The sequence below is a fragment of the Fundulus heteroclitus genome, chromosome 19 (genome assembly GCF_011125445.2).
Source record: "Fundulus heteroclitus isolate FHET01 chromosome 19, MU-UCD_Fhet_4.1, whole genome shotgun sequence".
NCBI classification, from domain to species: domain Eukaryota; kingdom Metazoa; phylum Chordata; class Actinopteri; order Cyprinodontiformes; family Fundulidae; genus Fundulus; species Fundulus heteroclitus.
Window position 1 is genome coordinate 11393578 of NC_046379.1, and position 14158 is coordinate 11407735.

Here is a 14158-nt window from a genome sequence, read left to right on the forward strand (position 1 = left end):
GCTTGGATATACTGTAGCACCCTGAACAGTTGGTAGCACTGTTGCCTTGCAGCAAGAACGGTTCCCATCCCAGTCTGGGGTCTTTCTGCATGGAGTTTGCATGTTCTCCCTGTGTATTTGTCGGTTCTCTTTGGGTACTCTGGCTTCCTCCCACAGTCCAAAAACATGACTAAGTTTAACTGGTCTCTTGAAAATGTATGCAGGAGCATGCATGGTTGCTTGTCCTGTGTGTCATAGACTGGCAACCTGTCCAGGCTATAGGCTCGCCATTGACCACAGGGCAGTAATCTCCTAAATTAGGAGAGATAAATGCTTGAAAAAGAAAACTTCTCCAAAGATCTCTGAATTGAGTTAATTAAATAAATTACCATTTATAGATTTGTGATTGAGTTGCACTTGTATGGAGAGCAAAGAGAATTTGATTTTCTTCTGAAGGGTTTATTATTCACTTGACAATACAAAGAAAACATAAACTCAGGAGTATAAACAGCACTTTGAATAGAAACTATAGTACAAATGTTTATGGAAAAGCTTCACTAATAATTAAAGAGACATACAAAAATCAAGATAACAAAGACATCCTCATGTCTGTGCAAAAACATTTATACAGATAGAAACGCTTCCATAGGAGTTTACACTTAAAGATAAATTATTTAAATAGCATATATCTACACAAATGACATAAAACAAACAATAATTTATCAAACCGCACAAGAAATACATTTTGCAAAACATATTCAAAACATCTCTTTTATCCTTTCCTGTTTCTTGTACTACAAAAATATCTTATATACAGCATATGAATGAGACCAAAGTCTTGCTTTAAAAAATTAAACCAAGAAATTTAAACTCTGTTACTGAAATAAGGGATTCTTGTGTATTGCTGGCCTTAATACAAAAAAGATGAGGTAATATTTGTACATAAAAGGTTTCCTCTTTTCCCCTTTGTCAAAACACTCCAACTCAGGCACGCCATCATGCACACTGTGCAGAAACCAAGATACTTTTGTGTTTTACTCCCCATAATTAGAAGTAACAACGTATATTTAGAGGATGTTAACCATAAAAGGTTTCTTATAATATTTAATGAGAGCAAGATGCAGAGAAAAGCTAGAATTAAAACCTCTATGATGAAAACATAAAATAAATCAAAAGAAATTAGACTGGCCTTCATTGTGATAGAGATGTTAAGACAAGGTTTTCTGATCATTCGTGTTTCAAGCTCTCCTGCTCGCAGTCTTTCTTTCCTGAGAAAAGTATTTCTTGAGCCAGCCCTACATCTTTGCAACAGACCAGGCGTTATTATTAACTACTGGTGGGAGAGGGTCACCAGACAAATTTAAATTAAATTCTGATTTAATTGTCTTCATCGCCTTTCTTTTTTTTTGTGTGTCACACATGCACAAAAAACAAAACAAAAACAACATTCACTCTCATTAATACTAACATTCATTCCTTACTTTCCACACTCCCTCAACAGTTCCTTCACAGGGGATCATTTTCTTTCTCTTTTACCCTATCCTTAAAAATGTCTTTTACTGCTTTCTTCAGGCTGAGTAGTGTATCATTCTGTCCACAGCAGATGTATGTTAATGCTCAAAATTAGTATAAAAAATGTAAAAAACAAACAAACAAAACAACTACTCTCTTCCCTTTGCTCCCTCATCCATGGAGGAATAACAGTTCAGGTGTGCAAAGCAATAAAATGTGGCCCTCCTCTGATGCAGATCAGCGCAGACAGACTGAGAGAGAGCCGATTTCTTCTTAGCAGAGCTGCACTCGTAATTTGAGTCTTGTGCAGAGTTAACTTTTCGTTTTTATTTGGCTTCGACTCCTGAGGTCCCTTTCCCCCCGTTTGCTCCTTTGCTCAACATACCTCCAATGTGCATTTCTCAGAGGACAAATAAATGAAACAGAAACTGATGTAGGCCTGCGCTGATACATTCTTCCAGAAGTCTCCAGGGTGCAATTATGTATCTGGAAGATAAAACAAAAGAAAAACATGTTCAGAAAGTCTGAATGACAATAATTGTTGTCGAACTATTTAGCCATCTTGCATATTCTTACCTCTACATTCATATTTGAGATCTGAGAAGTAAACCATCTCCTGAGAGAAGACGTACAAGCCTAGCCGGCCACCAGCATATGTCTTGTCAAAAATGTTTCCAGAATCAGCCATGATTCTCTTGCCTTCATACATGACCACTCTGAAAGATAAACACAGTCACATAATGTAAGCTTAGTGTCATTTGGGTGAGAATTATACAGTTTTGCATGCAAATTAGGTTTTCAATTCACCTAATAAGTCCTGTCTTGGGTCTGTGGGTTAGGTGCCATCTATAGGCGGTAAAATCCTTCCAGCCAATGTTCTTGGGGTCGTGCCACAGAGTGCGGACCTGAGAAATAAGAGTTACGATGATTAGTACATGAATAGCCACAAACATTGTATCTTTCTTGAAAACCTTGAGTCAAAGATTGGGCGGGCACCTGTCCTGGGGTATCTCCAGTGTGCCAAAGAGCATTTCTGAGGTGTTCGCCAGGTCCTGTGGTGGAGTTCACGACTTTGATAGACAAGCCAGAGTAGCCTTGAGCTCTAGTGGGCGTGTGGGACCAGTACGTCTGCGTGATCTGTTTCCACATCACTGTGTAGAAGCGGGAGCTGGACTGGTAGCCGAACACAAACCCGGCATAGTCATCATCTCTGTCGGTGTTGATGAAGAACGTTCCACTGAAATCCACGGCACTGAACTCATCAAAACCTGAAGTGGAATGAGCATGGTTTAGGATAGGCACTACTTGTAGCCAGTGTAACTTGCAGCCAGAGATTATCCTCTTTGTGTTACGTACCAACTGCAATGCCAGGGTCACAATTGACAGTCTGCACCAGCTCCTTGCCTTGATGCCTCACCACCCAGTTGGGGTCGATCTGTGAGGTGCCTTTGGGATCCAAGGGAACCATTTGGAATCTGCGGAAGTCCGTTTCACTGATGGCAAAGTTCTCAGGGCACACATCATGGATGTCCAGGATATTGTCTTGGTCAAAATCATCCTTGCAAATATCTCCACGGCCATCGCCTGCAAGGAAAGTTTTGACATGTAATTAGAAAAACAAAAAATAAGAACAAAGACCCTTAAACTTTTACACATAACAGGGATGGTGCTTACCATCAGAGTCAAGTTGGTCGGGGTTAAAGGCCAGTCGACAATTGTCTTTATCATCAGGAATGCCGTCATTGTCATCATCATGGTCGCAAGCATCGCCTTTGCCATCTTTGTCGTGGTCTGCCTGGTTGGCATTGGGGATGTAAGGGCAATTATCCAAGTTATTCTGGTGGCCATCCTCATCAATGTCCTGGTTGTTGTCGCATTTGTCTCCAATACGATCTGAATCAGAGTCGATCTGGGGAAGAACAGCATTCCTTCATGATGAGGATTCCCAAAGAAAAGCTTCTTTTTCACCAGTCTCTTTATGAGAGGTGTTATCCTGAGTATAAATGTGTCCCCTTGTTTTAGGGTATGCAAGGAATGTCTTGAACATTTCTATCTCCAGAGTCCTTGCATTTTACCAAACAGGTCAGATTTGCCAGCATTCATGAAAAATGCCTTTACCTGGTCTGGGTTGTGCTCGAGAGGGCAGTTATCACAGTGATCTCCAACACCATCCCTGTCTGTGTCTCTCTGGTCCACGTTGTACACATATGGGCAGTTGTCATTCTCATTCAGAATGCCTGTTGATGAAAAACATATTATCTCATGTTTAAACCCTAAAAGTTCACTAACTGGTTTGAGTTTGCAGGGATTACTTACCGTCTCCATCAATGTCGACAGCACAGGCATCACCCTCTCCATTGTTGTCCGTGTCTGTTTGGTCAGTATTAGCCTCAAACACGCAGTTGTCACAGCGGTCGCCTACCTCATCTCTGTCTGCATCATACTGGGCAGGGTTGTACACTCTTGGACAGTTATCCTGTTTTAAAAAAAACATAATAAGTAAAGTGGGTCATGGCTGAAAGAGCTTATATTTATAAGGAAAATTCTTTGTTTTTCCAGCATTTTTCTTACTTTGGCTGAAATATAATATTCCACTAGTATTTGACGCATGCATTTTCTTGCCCAACTTTCCAAAACCACAAAAAAGAATTATGGGCAACCAGCCACCTCATCCTCAATTCTGGCTTTATGTGAAAATTATAGTACATTATCCCTGTGCTACTGACTTTCCACTGTGACTCTTTGGTGAAAGCACACAAACTGAAACACGTCACATTCCTATTGCCCAGAGGAAGGATGGCTGCAGTTGATTGCTATGTGTGGTCTTTAGGGAAAACAGAGCTTGGGGCTAAAAAAACTCTCGGGTTACTAACCCTATCATCGGGGATTCCATCATTGTCATCATCATGGTCACATTCATCCCCAAGGCCATCTTTGTCATGGTCTTCCTGGCCAGAGTTGGGAAGGTTGGGGCAGTTATCCTACAAAGAAACAAAAGAGAGGTTAAGAATGCACTGAAGATAATAATATGGAGCTGATGAGTCATAACAGCCTTTGGTGTTTCTGTCCACATGGGGTATAGTTACCTTTTTGCAGTGATAAGTAGCGTTCTCCACACATGGCAGATTAGTGTTAGGCCATCCATCCAGGTCAGTGTCCTCTCCACAAATCCGCCCATTCCCAGCATATCCTGGCTTGCATTCACAGCGGAACATTGACTCGGAGTAGACGCCCAAATATATGCAGTTTGCATTTTTATGGCAGTTGTGGCTACCGTCCTTGCAAGGGTTGCGGGGAGCGCAAACCTGAAGAAATTACAGTGCATTAAAACATGCAAGCCATTGATGTATGAGCCAAATCCCACAGGAAATAAGAACACCATTCAATCCACACCTGTTTTTTGGCAATTGCCTGTTCCACACCTCTTCCGAAAGGTTGGGGACCAGAGAAACGCGCAGGGCAGGGCAGGCAGTTGTACCCTGGCTCAGTGTTCTCACAACGATGGATGCCGTTATGAGTATGGCAAGCATCTGGGACCTCTTTGCATTCATCAATGTCCGTGCAGGTTATCCCATCACCAGTATAGCCAAGAGGGCACTTGCCACACTCAAATGAACCGTCAGGGAAACTGGTGCACTTTGTCCCAGGAAAGCATGGGTTGGAAAGACAACCATCTGTGTGCAAGCGTAGAGATAGACTTTATTAGTATATCAGCATATGATGGTGTACTTTATTTTAGTCGTCTTCAAAACTTAGACACATACCAATGGGGCAGTCCTGTTTGTTGCAGACTTGAACCATGGTAGCATCACCCACGCAATCCTTTCCACCATATTTGGGCTCAGGGTCATTGCAGATATGTTTTCTTGTTTGGATTCCTCCACCACATGTTGCAGAGCAGGTATCCCATGGTGACCAAGGTCCCCATCCTCCATTAACTGAAAATTTTAAAACCATATTAATGATTACTCACAAAAAAAATAAAGTAACAAACTCAAAACCTTTGGTATCGCAGTTTAACTCACTGGGGCAGGGAGACTTTTGGCAGACTTTGGTGTGACGTCCTTCTCCCTGGCAGTCTCTGCCGCCCATCTGCGGCGTGGGGGAGTTGCAGAGGCGGATCTGTGTCATGACCCCTTCACCGCAGGTCACAGAGCACGAAGACCAGGGTGACCAGTGGCTCCAGCCTCCATCCTGTTTAACTGTAAAGCAAAGCTCGCACAATTATTTCTCTGCATTCTCAAGTGGTGGAAAAGAGCCAGTTTTCACAAATGTTCTGTGGCTTACAGCGCTTGTCGCATTCCTGCGGGTAGCAATCACGGGTCTGGACAGAGGTGCCCTCACACTTGCTGTTGATGCGGTCACAGGAGCGTCCACGCTGCTGGATGCCACGGCCACAAGTCACAGAACAATGGGTCCAGTCAGACCAGGCTGACCACCCATCCTCTGCATAGTCACTTGCTGTAAAGGAAAAGCATGATGTTTGAAAATACTTTCTAGGATGCTAGGAGATAAAATCTGATTTAATGAGATTTAATAGGACACATACGCGTTCCACAGCGAGGGCAGCATTCTCCTTCAGGCACAGTGGCATTAGCACAGGGGATGAGAGGACAGGAGATTTTGCGACACACGGTTGCAGAGTTCTGGATGGTAGAATAGTTTAATGAGTCCTAATGTAATAAGTCAAACAAAACAGGGCTAAGCCTAATTGCCTCGTTCCAGAAATTAATGATCTTTTTAGATATGTAACACACCTGCTGTGTGTATAAACAACCTGTAGAAATCTTGATTAATACAGTCCTATTAAGAGCCAAAATAATATCGCAGTGCATGATTAGCCTTCACTAGAGGAACCCCATGCTGCTTCAATAATCATTTTAGACAGAATGCCTCTCCTTTCAAACAGGATAAAGGTAATCTTAAGGGAGAGTGCTAATGTGATCACCGTTATGACATTATTGCAGCAGACAGCTGACTCCAAGGTTGTGTAAAGGTTGCATTCCTGGAGGTGTTCTCAAACTCACCTGACAGGTGCACTCTGTGCAGCCGTCCACCGTCCATTCATCTTTGTCATTGTGCGCAATGCCGTTATGGATGCAGACTCCATTGTGAGAGTGCAGCAGAGCTTTCCATTGCTGGCTATCTATAGACTGGGAGGGGGAGAAAAGAAAGAGGGTGTCAGAGTCAGAAGTGGAGTTGCTTGGGACAGACGATGGAAAAGTCTCACTTTGCCAAGGTTCCAGTGCAAATGAATCACTGATTAAGACATTGCTGGAATCTAGCAGAGCACTGCAAATGTGACCAACGAGCCAAACATATTTGTTGTATTCACAGGGGTCTCATTAAGGATTTGGCCGAGGACAGCCATTACAGCGACAAGTGGCTACACACTGGAAATGTGCTAATTCAAAGCAGATAGCAGGAAAAGAGAGAGCGAATGATAAAAAGCAGACCACGATGGCCCCCTGAGCTCACCACTTTTTGGAGTTCGTTCGACAGCTGCTTAACGATCACGTTGAGCCCCCTGAGCTCCTTAAACATGCTGGCAATGTCATCACACGAGAAACCGCAGACAGTCTGCAGATCTGGTGGAGAAGAGGCCCATGAATTAGCTCAGCTCTTGAGGAACAAGAGTTATCAGTGGAGTGAAGACTCTGACATTACTGTTAAGAGACATGAAGTCTCACCTTTGGATTTGTGGCCAGTGTAATCTGTCCTAATTGCAGGGCTGGATCCGTTGACTGGGTTGTCCAGGGTCATGACTTGTGTTAAGGCAGCTGCAAGTACATAAGAAGAGAGTGGAAGAGTTGATTTTGATTCAATTTTGGAATCATCGGTGGCAAATCTTGCATGAATGGCATCAGTCCGGCATCTAAATATAAGCCTTTTAATGCTGTCTCAATCAAATATGCTCTTTATGTGAAAAAAGTGGTGAAAATGCTCTTTGTTAAGTTTGCCGTCGTAAAATAAAACACAGCACAGAACATTCCACTTCAGGTCTGATCACTTAAAGTATTTACATTTTGAACCAAATGTGATCAGGACTAAAAGTCAGGATAACTTAAAAAGGGTGAAGCAACCTTTTAGTGGGAGAGTATTTTGCTCATAGGAATTATAATCTGAGTTTGACTGCATTGTATTAAAGCTAAGGTGAAATTTGAATGTGTGAACTAGGTTATTGGCTCTGTTTGTCTTAATATAAGATAAGATAAGATAAGATAAGATAAGATAAGATAAGATAAGATAAGATAAGATAAGATAAGATAAGATAAGATAAGATAAGATAAGATAAGATTGACTTTATTCATCTCACAGTGGAGAAATTCACGTGTCACATCGGCTCAATAATCAAAAGATGGTGCCAAAAGGAGGAAAATGTGCATGAGGTATTATGAAGTGCCTTGAAATTATGTTTATTGGGAATTTAGGCTAGAAAAAACTAAAAAAAACTAAACAGAAATTAACTGAAACTGAGACATACATTTTTAATCAAGTGCCCCCGCCTCTCCTTTATGGAATAGTGCCCTGGGTGGGGGGAAGGGAGGGGCAATATTCCCAATATTAAAACCCCCACTGATAATGAAGATAGTCTTGTTGCATGTTTTATGGAAATTTATTCAATCTTACCTCCACTTTTACACCCCTTGTTGGTCAGTATGGCATCCAGAGTAGTTCCAAAGACAAAATGAACATTCTGAAGCACCCCCTTAAAAAAATAAATAAAAATAAAAATAGTTTTAGGTTCTTGCCATTCCCTTTATATTAACATGTATCCAATCTTAATACAAACAATGTTCTTACCATAAATCTGTGTGATGCACCTTTTCCAATCCTCAGTCTGGCTCTGTCTGCCACTTCTCTTGACAGCAAAGTCTGGATGGGCACATCCAGCTCTGCCACATTGATCTCTTCACACCCCACAAAAAGCTGAGCCCTGTCATCCTGGAGGAACAGCGTGAGGTTCCTCCAGTGCCCGTTGGCCAAGCCGGGGTCCTCGATGGAAACCTCCTGCTTCTTTTTCTCTGTGGAGTAGAGCAGGTCAAGGGTGTTCTCCTTCCCGTTGGAAATGATCTCGAAGATGGATCCGGATCCGTCTGTCTTCTCAACGCTCAGCAGAGTGCCTTGGCTTTTCTTGAACTGCTTCAGGTTGAGCAGGAGGAGGAAGCCTCGCTCAGCCTGGATGGAGTCAAGGAGGTCCCTGAAGGAGGCGTCGGGGACTGGGGGGATCAGGTCTGCGTTCAGGACCTTGTACGCAGGGCTGTAAGGATCTACGCCTTTGACCAGACTCACTCCGTTATGTCTTTTGCTCACTCTGGCCAGCTCAAATAGGTCATACACACTGTTATCATCACGACTCTCTGCAGACAAAAAGAGCAAAGACATCCTGACACGTCTTTTTCTTTAAAAGAAAGGGTATACAAATAACCAACAGCACAAAATACAGTTTATTTGCACTCTTGATTAGGCAAAAATCATGACATCAATTAGATATCAATTAGACAACAAAATTATTAATAATACCTACATGCCACCCCCCCCCCCCCAAAGAAAAAGGAAAAAAGGGAGCATCTTTGCCATTCTTACCTGCCAATCTGGCACCCTCACAACTCCAGAGCGACAGTAGAAAAAGGATGCCACACAGCATCATCTTGAAATCTTAACAAAGCTCCTATTCCAACAACAGAATAAAAAAACATTTAAAACTTTACACATAAATAATATATAAACTTCAATAATAGTAATACTAAAAAAAGTACTAACCTTTCAATAGAAAGTTGTCAGAAATATTACAAAGAATAAAAGGGGGAAAAATCCTTGCTTCAAAATATATTATATCCCGTTCCTCCTCTTCGCGGCTCTTAGAACAGTTTAATTGGATAGTTGGAAGGTCTTTTTGTCCCGGTGCCTCCACTGATCCTACTGACCTGCGCTTCTGTCTTAACCTCTATTTAAACGCTTAAAGGACATTCCTGAGCTATTGTTTGGACCAATCAGAAAGCAGCGCCAGAGACAGAAAAGGGACGGACTTGTTATCTTACCTCACATTCAGTCAGAGTAATATCCGAGACGCACAGAGGGGAGAGGAAAAAAAAAAAAAAAAAAAAAAAGACGCATTCCTGTGCTGAATTTCCATCACCAGACAAATATTTTATCCGTCCACCAAAGCCAAGACTCGGTGGTTTCCGGTCAAATACAAAGCTATAGTTTTAGCAGATTTAATGATGTAATGTTCTTTTATTCCTTTATCAGAAAACACAAACTGTTTGTTTGAATATATTTACAATTAGCAAGCCAGTGAACTGGCAAATTATTCAGCACAAATGAAGTCAGAGAGATACAGTCCTAAATATTAAAATGTAATTTCTCAATCTAAATAATTTATCCTCCTGTTTTTCTTATAAAATCGCTTCTGTTAAAGTCAACCGTGCAGCTTACTTGATGATTTGGGTCATGATTTATATCTTGTAATATATAGTTCGGCCACTAGGGGACTCTTGAGTAAAGAACACAGTGTGCTGCTCTGAAACAGAGAAAAGGAGTGATGGGACAGCTTGTATGTTACACACACACACACAAAAAGTGTAAGGAACATTCAAAAGAATAAACAGCTGTAAAATAAGTGTAAAAACAATTTTCATCACAGCATCACGATACCAAAAATACACATTTTCACAGAAATTAAAAGAGAACAATGTGGCACTCTAACATATAATCTGAATGATTAAAGATATGATATTTTATATACATTTAATATATGGATACAAATATATAGTATATTACACATTAATGCAAGAATGTAAGGTAATAGTATAATGTAAAGTGATGAAAAACACAACAGACAGAGGCAAGTAAGAATCACAATGATGAGGTTCCATTTTTGCTATGTGTCTCTTTTAATTTATTTGCTCAACTTTTACTCAATGTCTTAGAAGTCCTGACAGTCTTTCTTTAGGTAAATCTTTTAATACAGCAATAGGGGGCGACTGTGGCTTGATGGGTTGCATAGTCGTCTGGCAATCAGAAGGTTGTGGGTTTGGTTCCAGCTTCCACTTGCCAATGCCACCCCTGGGCAAGGCACCCAAATTGCCTAGCGAGCTGTGTCTCGGTGTATGGGGAGTGTTGGCCTAGTGGTTAGAGCAGCGCGCTTGTACTCAGAGAAGGATGCAAGTACCCGGTTCGATCCACAGCGCCTGCACTCTGGCTCCCTGAGCAAGACCCTTAACCCCAGAACGCTTCCTGGGCGCCACACATGGCAGCCCACTGCTCCCCAAGGGTGATGAGTTAAAAGCAGAAAACAAATTTCGATGCAATGTATGTTTCAATGACAATAAAGATGATATTACTATTACTATAAAATTGATACAGTTCCAGAATGCCTTAAGGTTTATAAAAAGACTTGTAATATGTCCAAAGTAGTAGGAACGTACAAATTATGTATATTAACAAAGATGATTTAACCAGTCCAACACTGTTTTCCCCACAACTTTAGCTTGATCTTGTTCTTTGAATCTGTTTGTTTTTGACTTGACTTTCAACATGGTAAAACTGCTGGAAAGAGCTATTTAAAAAAAAAAAAAAAAAAAATGGTCTTTATTATCACCAAGGAAAGAGTTAAAGCATCCAAAGTCTAACCCTGCCCTCTTAATATTTCATTATTATTGAATCACGCTTGTATTATCGTGTATTTTGCACCGTATCACTGGCTGTTCTTGGCTGAATGGGGCCTGTTTGCTAAACCACACACAGCCAAACTCAGACCTGCTCCTGCACGAACGTCCAGAAAAAGATAAAAAACATTTTTATCATGTAACTTATCGACAACATTAATAATTAAAAACATCTGATTTGAATATGATGAAATGCAGTTCAGGTTACTTGAAAAACTAGTACATCGCCTTTTATTGCTTATGCCCCTCTTTTCCACAGTTTTCATCTTGCGAGATAATAAAACTCCACATTTTAATGAGGGCAACACGTCTCACATTTCTCTGGCATTTACTCGAAAACAAAACTTTTCGCACAATTCAGATTTTTTTGATTGCCTTTTAAGGGATGTAAAGTCCAGTTTAGAAACTTCATAAGAAAATTCAGAGTCCATCACAGAAGGTGTTTTTCTTTTCTATACATGGGGTTTGCTTAATATGTTTAATGTTTAAATATGGAAATAATCACACGCTGTTAGCAATGAACTTCGTTTTGACAAATTAGTTTCCAATAGTGCGCGGAGCTCTTTCCATCGATGTTCCAGTTTCTTAGAAATCCCGACACTGCTGCTCTGCAAGGGGTTAAAGTTCATGGCTGAGCATTTAACCTCTGGCTTCTTCCCTCTCCCTCTGTCCTTTTCCATCACCAAGTGAAGACAGATTTCCTGACAGAGGCTTTATTCAGCTCCTTCTTTGCCACAGAAGGCTTTGCCATTTTTTCCCCCTGTGAAAAATCAGTGTTTGCTAACCGAATCGCACCAGCTTGCGGACCTGTGGATGCAGAGGAAAGCTGGAAAGAGTTAGTATGTGACTGAGACGAAAAAGCTTCTGGGGAGAACACAGAGACGCCTGCACGGCAAAATGATTTGTGTTGAAGAAAGTTGAAAAGGGGGGGGGGGGGGCTGTCTAAAAATAGGCGGTGGGTTTCTGACCGTGATGAGACACAACATGTGGGATGCCTGTTCTTTAGCAGGAGCGCGCAGGAACACACATGTTCCATTAGCAGCCGTGCTTCTGCGACGTCCGTGATTTATAACGTGTACCCGTCACCATGTTGCCTGCAGGAAGCGATGGGCCAGCGGTGAGGTTTCACAGGTCAGACTGTTATCCGAGTGGAAAACGGCTCGAGCGCCGTGAAATGGGATCAAGGTGGGACGGTTTAATGGAAAAACATTTCTGGAGCTATCGTAGGTAGGTGTGACCGGCCACATCCCCTCCTGTGGGCATTCCTGTGAGCTCACAGTGTGGGAAAAGACCTGCCAAGATCTAATAAATACCTGCTTAATCGAGCCAGAACGGAAACAGCCCATAGATAGCGAGTGTTTATCCCGAGTGTTTTACTCCGTCGGATGGAGCTCAGAAATAATGTCAGTGGGTGGGAGTTTCTGTGCTTAATCACAGAGGATGTCAGGATCAGTCCAGAAAGAACTTGCTCCTAATGTTTAGTCTGCACTTTTAATTTTCTGTGGAAGCAGCTGAATGTTTTCGTGCCAAAACCCCCCCAACACCCCCCCCCCCAGATGAATTTTCACAAATTAATGGGTTTATTTAAACATTTCAACTGGTTTAATTCTAATCAATGGAGTGAATGTTTGAACTTTAAACATGCCGATAGCATCTATGTTGTCAGAAGCTCTGGGAAAAGCCACTTGAAACAAATCAGACAAGTATGTTCATGATGTAGCTGGAATACCTAAAACTACACTGGGACTGCCTTGAAGCTTCTTGTGAAGTGAAAGACCTTAAATCACGATTTCTACCAAGCACTTCAAAATATTCCCAGAGCACCCACTCTCTTAAGGAAATTGAGTTTTAAAAATATCTTTATTTACTGCATGTCACTGCAATTGGTTCATATCCTGTTGTTTGAGACAGGATTAGTGACTGGACATGCTGAGGTAACTGATTTATTTATTATATCATAATAACTGACGGGTAGGATATGGCAACAAAGCTCCTCCTGATCAACAAAACACCTAATGGAAAAATCCTGGATTGTAGCTTTTGCAAGGAATGCACTCTCCCTCCACATAGGCATTTTTTTTTTTGTCATGTGCCTGACTGACAGTAAGGTCAGTCAGGCACATGACAGCAGAACTCACATCAGCCGTCACACCTTCTCTCTAGAAACTCCTTAAAACTGACCCAAAGAGCATTACAAGCAGACGCTATCTCAGGAGTCTCAGCAGGATTTTTTTTTTTTAAGGGTTTTATGTGATAGTTCAACACAAAGTAGCACATCATGTGGAAGTGCTACATTTTCAGTGTTCTTTTTAAAATAACTCTGTATTCATTCACTTGAATGAGGTCTTACAAGTTAGTTAGAGGCCATTACTGAACAAACGCCATCATGAAGACCAAGAAATGCAGCAGAGATGTCAGGAATATGGCTAAAGAGAAATTTAAAGCAGAGTTGGGTAATGAAACATCATCCGAACTTTCAACAACGTCATAACGCTATTCAGTACTTCATGCAAAAGTGTAAAGGTGTTTGAAAATGAACACTGCACACCACCCCGAAACAAACCATGCCCTCTGTGAAACCTGTCGGTGGCAGCATCATGCTGTGGGGGACACTGAATCTGGTCCGAGTGGATGGGAAGATGTATGGAACTGGAGACCTCAAAATAATTAAGATTGAGGCGAGAGTTTTGGACGACAAGCCTAAAGGTTCAACCAGTCCTGCAAGTGGTTTAGATCTTATTTATATGTTAGAATATCCCAGCGAATGTCCAGACATGAACCCAATGGAGTGTCTGTGGCGAGGCTTAAAAAGCGGTATCCACGAGGGCTCTTTATCCAATTTGAGTTTTAGCTGTTAAAAAAAAAAGAAGAGAGAAAGAAGAATTGGAACAAAATCTATCTCTGTCTCATGATGTGCGACGCTGGTGGAGAGAAACCTCAAAAGACTTGCAGCTGTTATCCCTTCCACTTCACCATTCCTCTCAATCTGATTGAAT

The 14158-nt window shown here is 41.6% G+C and overlaps 1 protein-coding gene across 1 annotated transcript; it reads right to left on the reverse strand.

Moving 5' to 3' along the window:
* Nucleotides 1-417: 417 nt before the first annotated feature.
* Nucleotides 418-9422, reverse strand: LOC105938393 (thrombospondin-1). The gene is made up of 22 exons (XM_012880110.3): nt 9256-9422; nt 9079-9163; nt 8296-8852; nt 8122-8200; nt 7182-7271; nt 6970-7079; nt 6519-6644; nt 6041-6137; nt 5779-5952; nt 5517-5693; nt 5256-5429; nt 4885-5165; nt 4578-4796; nt 4365-4472; nt 3808-3967; nt 3610-3728; nt 3166-3400; nt 2848-3075; nt 2488-2759; nt 2299-2396; nt 2068-2207; nt 418-1977 (listed from the first exon to the last, which is right to left on the reverse strand). The coding sequence occupies exons 2-22, from the start codon at nt 9140-9142 to the stop codon at nt 1970-1972; spliced, it is 3516 nt and encodes a 1171-aa protein (XP_012735564.2). The 5' UTR covers nt 9143-9163; nt 9256-9422; the 3' UTR covers nt 418-1969.
* Between the last annotated feature and the right edge of the window lie 4736 nt (nt 9423-14158).